This window comes from Notothenia coriiceps, unplaced genomic scaffold, assembly GCF_000735185.1.
Source record: "Notothenia coriiceps isolate Sejong01 unplaced genomic scaffold, NC01 NC01_scaffold00018249, whole genome shotgun sequence".
NCBI lineage: Eukaryota > Metazoa > Chordata > Actinopteri > Perciformes > Nototheniidae > Notothenia > Notothenia coriiceps.
In genome coordinates, this window is record NW_011350950.1 from 4,294 (window position 1) to 9,901 (window position 5,608).

General features: G+C 39.0%; 1 protein-coding gene across 1 annotated transcript in view; it reads right to left on the reverse strand.

The window, feature by feature from the left end:
• Positions 1–3,243, reverse strand: part of LOC104950898 (uromodulin-like 1) — a 4,829-nt gene extending 1,586 nt beyond the window's left edge. The window contains exons 1-3 of the mRNA XM_010777495.1: positions 3,038–3,243; positions 1,794–1,950; positions 447–576 (exon numbers count right to left, since the gene is read on the reverse strand). Of these exons, the coding sequence (XP_010775797.1) occupies positions 447–576; positions 1,794–1,950; positions 3,038–3,219 (469 nt within the window). The 5' untranslated portion in view covers positions 3,220–3,243. The remainder of the gene's footprint in view (positions 1–446; positions 577–1,793; positions 1,951–3,037) is intronic.
• Between the last annotated feature and the right edge of the window lie 2,365 nt (positions 3,244–5,608).

The window sequence follows — 5,608 nt, forward strand, 5'->3', positions numbered from 1 at the left end:
GGGGTCTCCAATGAATTGCAAATGTCTTTGATGGTGTTGATTATTACCAAATTCTGTTTTACACAATTCAAGATTTGCAACACTCTTTGAATAAGTGCAACATGTTGGCCCAAAAGTCAGAGGCATTCCAGTCCTTTTGTGGCATAATACTCTTGTAGTCTTTCTGCTCTTCTCCTTCCAGTATTGTGCGTCTTTGTGGAACAGAACGTATCCACAACTTTTTGATTTCCTAAGCACCTTGGTACATATGTTTTGCACATGGATAAGCCCATGGAGAGCTACATATACAGTATATCTTCACATAAAGAGCCACTTATACATATGTCTCATCTCCTAACATGATAGATAAATGGCATGGTCAGTGCCCATTTCCTGCCCTGCGGCAGCTCTCGTGTGCTGTTATCTCAGATTGAACGTTTTTGTTTTAAAGCACAACTAATAATTACCTATCTCCTCAGGGAAGGTAGAATTCTTCACTTCTCTCAACATAGGACCAAAGGATATGAGATTCCTGAGATTGGTCTCAGCAGCCTTTGAACCCTCTAAGGAAAATGTACTCCTCTGCTGAAGACACTGCTATAAAAAGACAAAAATAAATATGTAGCATTAGAAAAACAAGAGTAGGTTACAGGCAATTAACCTGGAATAAGGATGGTGTTCTTGTTTATCATCCAAAATAACAGAAACAATGCACAGAAATAGCAATTGAGATAATACAGGTGCACCTTTCAGATAAATATTTCTAAAACCTGTTTTACTTTATGGTATTTTGTATACTGATAAAAGGACAGCAGCAGCAGAAACATCTATTTCAAATAGAGATGTAGGAATAGGATTTTAGCTTGAAAGCAACATATGTTCTTTTAATCTAAGCAGCCCACTGAGTTGGAGCACTGCAAACAAGGTAGTTGAGAAATTACGCATAGTGCCTTATGCAAGAAAATAGCTTTCAGGAAAAATGTGTCAACAAAAAAGAAAACCCCATTTTAAGGAATGAGGGAGAAATTATCAAAAGATGCATGTAAAGACAGTTGCAGCCTATATAGAAATTCACTCTTTTGGTATAAACTTGATGTTTGTTATACCAATTCATAAAAAAAAAATGTAGAAACCAACTGGGTTTAAACGTATCATTACGCACAGCAAAAAAGCCTGTTGCAATTATTGAAAACATGAGGAAAAACTAGAAACCTCATCAGAGTGGTGTTGAAGTGCACTACAAAAGGCAGACGTCAAAACGAGTGTGCGCAGTTTATCTTCTGTCTCTTCCCTGACGTACTTGTCAGATGAGTCACTTTTTCCCATTAAATCAGAGACCTCGTTGCCACAATAGTCCAAGACAAAAATGTGTATCAGCGTCCTTTGATGCTCTGAAGTGTGTTCTGCAACTTTGCAAAGACACCACCGAGGTTTTACGCTGTGTGTCTTTAGCTGTCAGCCTTCGTCTTGACTTCTTACTTTAGTCACATTCAGACTGCCGTTCCTATGGCTATGGCAGGATATTTTAAACACAATACACCCTCCCCTTATTAATTCTAATTCGGGAAATTATTTATAACTCCAAGCTCTACTATCATTCTTGGTCATGCATTCATTTACCATCTCTCCATTGTCTCTGTCACCTTGGTTTCCTTTCTTACTTGTCACCCCAGCCATTTACATCAGCCTGTTAGCCCCTCGTCTGTCTCCCTGTTTTCACAGTGTCACACCCCGTGTCACTAAATTTAAATCACCCAACCACTCATTCTTTCGCCCTCTCGATTCATTACACAGTGCAGCCGCTGCAGTCTTACCCTTTCACAGAGAGAGCGGTTCCTCAGGCAGACACTGAGATCACAGTGTAGGTAGACTACTGAGTAATTAATCATTTGGAAGAGACTAATGGTGAAGCTGGAACTGGTTGACAGGGTACTGGGCAGCAGTGTGATCCACGCAGGCTCTGCTGCTAACCTGAAGCACCAACACAAACACAAAGGATAATGTTAGCTGAGTCATTTTTGCCTTGAAAGAAAAATGTAAAATGTCTGAGCAAGAATGACGATATTCTCCAGACAAGGTCTCCATACAGCTGTCACAAGCAATTAAAGTTGTATTGATGAATAACCACGGCAGGCAGAAAGGCAGCTTGCCATCAATATTTTGTATTGAATTGAGTTGAAATCTTAAGAGAAAATAAACCATATTAAGTAAAGGTCAGCTTACACTTAATGTTCCTTTCAGATTAGAGTCATAACTCATGGTGCACGATGTGAATAAGTTACGTGTTTATATATTACCCATTATCATTAAGAATGTATTCATCAGTATGCTGATGGCGGGTTTACTTTTATAAATTTGGGCGGATGTTAAATATTTTACTGTTTTCTTTTCATTTTACATGAAAGCGTTCTGTTCAGGTACACGGTAAAAATCAAAGAAAGCCTATTCAAAGTTTGACATATTTAAGAGGTTATGCTTTTATATTGCTGCCTCTCTGAGTCTGCAGGTGCACACTGCATTTCTATCTGCAAGATGCTGGCTCTGAGAGATAACAACCTACAGCAGTCCTCTGTTTACTAAGCAGAACATATTCAGCTTTTTAAAATGAACCTGCAACTCCCTGGTTTAATCTGAAATCCAATAACCTGGTTTCTCTAATAAATGTGTTTGTAAGCACTGGCAGTCTGTCCATGTTGTGTGAAGGCTTTTATAGAGGTTAGAAACGTTGCATTATTCATGGCCACATATCTATTATACGTTTATAGAAACCAAGAGTCCGATTTTTACCATTTATTTTGAAAACCTTATTCCAATTTCTGCTACATAAGGCAGCATATTAAATACAAAAGGCAGACAGTGCTTGTTTTCCTTTTCATGAAATGCAGTCCAGATGGCCACACATACAAGGCTAAATGTACTGTACATTTTACACTGCGTACATCCTGCAGACTGTATTTTCCCCAATTTCCTTGAAATAAAAACAAAGCAAACCCTACCCCTCTTAAAATAAACAACAACACTTCTTCCCAGAAACTTTATTCAGTACTTTCCGGTGTACCTGGAGAAAAGGCAGCAGGTGGAGTTGGTGGTGTCTGGCTGAATAGTTGGGGACAGACAACAGGAGGTGACCTTAAGGTTAATCTGACTATTGTTTGTCTTCAAGTTGATAACCACTCTGAGGTTGCCCAGGGCAGGCACAGCATCACCAGGCTCTACATTGCTCCCCATGTTCAGACTCATCTCTGCTGTGTAGTTCCCACTGCCACACAGGTCATCTGAAAATTCTGTTACACTGGCAAAAGATTTGTTTTATTTTAATTTGCAAAAGGAAACATTGTACTGTTTTTCCATTTACCAACACACCTCTTAAATTAAGGACCATACATTGAATGTACTTGTTTCAGGCAATACAAATCGGACATGTTCTATTACTGCTTACAATTGAAGAAATTTGTTTTAGTCGTTTTTAAAGATTCATCGCAGGCAGCAATTTATTTCCACAAAAGCAATGTCAACTTCATAGAATTTAAACTTGCTCGAGATATCTAATCCATCACAATGACTGATTTCACTGCTTGTATATTTTGTCAAAGTTGAACAGGTACTGTTTCCAACAAGATGAATTTAAGGATGCTCTGACATCTTATTTTACAAAACAAAATGTCAGCATGCTTACATACTCACTGTTAGGAACCTTGGCAGACACTTGGACTCAAACGCACGACTCAAAAGAAAGTTTGTTCAATAAAAGTCTTTACTTTGGAAAAGTATAAAGTTCAAACAAAAATCACTCCTGAGAGGCAAAACGTAGCAAAGCAAATTACAAACTAAATAAACTTGACTATGGTCACAAAGTACAATAATCTTTTGGCGAGACAAGCTGGCTCTCTAAATGGCACAAGGCACAAAACGAACTGGGACAGGACAAAGGGAGACAGGACTATTTATAAATGAGGTAAGGGGGAACAGGTGGAAACAATCAGGGGCGGGGCAGACGCTGACGATAACGGGAAAACACACAAAGGGAGGAAGTAAGGGGACCTGAAATGAGAGACAAGAGGTAAGTAAAAAAATAAAACAGGAAGTGCAATGACAGGACTAGACAGGTGAAAAAAAAGACTTGACTAAACATAAATCTAACCTGGGCTATGAACTAAACGTGAAACAATAACATGAACCTGATTAACATGACATGAATAATTTAGCAGACATGACGGGATGTTACAGGTTGTTTGTGAATAAACGACCATATGTAACGTTAGCATTCAACGGGAGCACTAGAGGGCGAAAACTTTAAAACGTAATTATAGGATGTATTAAGCGTTTGAACAAACGACATATTTGGTCATAAGAGCCTGAACAATCAGCCCACTTGTTGATTCAGCAGCAGCATTCAGGATTTTTTTTTACATTTCAAAGAAAAAATAACTGTTATAAAATGGTATTCTCCTCAAAGTTGCTTTAAATGATTGCAGTATATCTATGGCAAAGTAAGCCTGTAGCACTGCGTCTGTGTACAGCAAGTGTAAAGCCAGCCTTTACATCTGCTGATGTACTGTATAACACCCTGAGGAATAACCAGTGGTGCAGTGCTGATTGAGCTGCCTGGCTGCAGACGCTTCCTGACAGGGGAGGCAGCGCTGGATGAAGCTCTTTGATGAGGCCATGAAAAACCCATAGTGCAGGCAAAGCGGCATTCACACCCCCCATCTCCCTGGGAGTGTGCCCACCCTCTTTAGGGGGATAGTATACAGAGTTAGCTGATGCCCGGGGGTTTATGGGGATGTTGAAAGTATCCCTTCCCCCACGCCCCCTAACTGTGTCTCAGTTGGTTGTACAGTAATCTTGGTGACAACATGAAACCTTGTGACCCACTTGTCAGATAATGATAACAGTATTAGTCTTTGGGCATTTTCCATAAGTGATGCAGAAAAAGTGGAGAAACAGGCCAAAAGGCTCACACACACACACACACACACACACACACACACACACACACACACACACACCCTTATACAGTTGATGTTGGTTTTCCACAGATCCACACAGCTGCAGTAACTAAAGCAGTGTGAGCTGAATGTGGTCCACCAACATATCATATTTTTTAAGTAATGAAAATAAAGTGAGACGAAGCTCTTTGGTGTTAATTCAAAATGAAGTCACAGAAAAAAAAAAGTGAATTAAAGTTAGAATAGCAGTAAATGTTTTTATAAGTGCTGAGGCAATTGTACTGTTTTTAATCAGAATAATAGGCAAACACTCAATCACTGAATGAATAACGATGTACAGTAATTATCGCGTTTATATCCTTTGAGTTTAGGCTACATACAAGCCAAGCTTTGCAGACAGTTTCAATTGTTTGTGATACAACTTAGATAAGTCCTTGTTCTCCAGGTTGTATTGTCCTCAGTTTTAAATTGACTTTAACACCCTATAAATATTACGTACACATTTGTATTATAAGATTACAGCTGCCCTGGAATACAATAGTTTTAATGCTTAGTCATGCTTCACAATAACAAAATATTTAGACTGAACAAGATCAAGATTTCTGCAGAAATCTACCACAGCGGATCAATCTGAATTCTGTGTGTGTGTGTGTGTGTGTGTGTGTGTGTGTGTGTGTGTG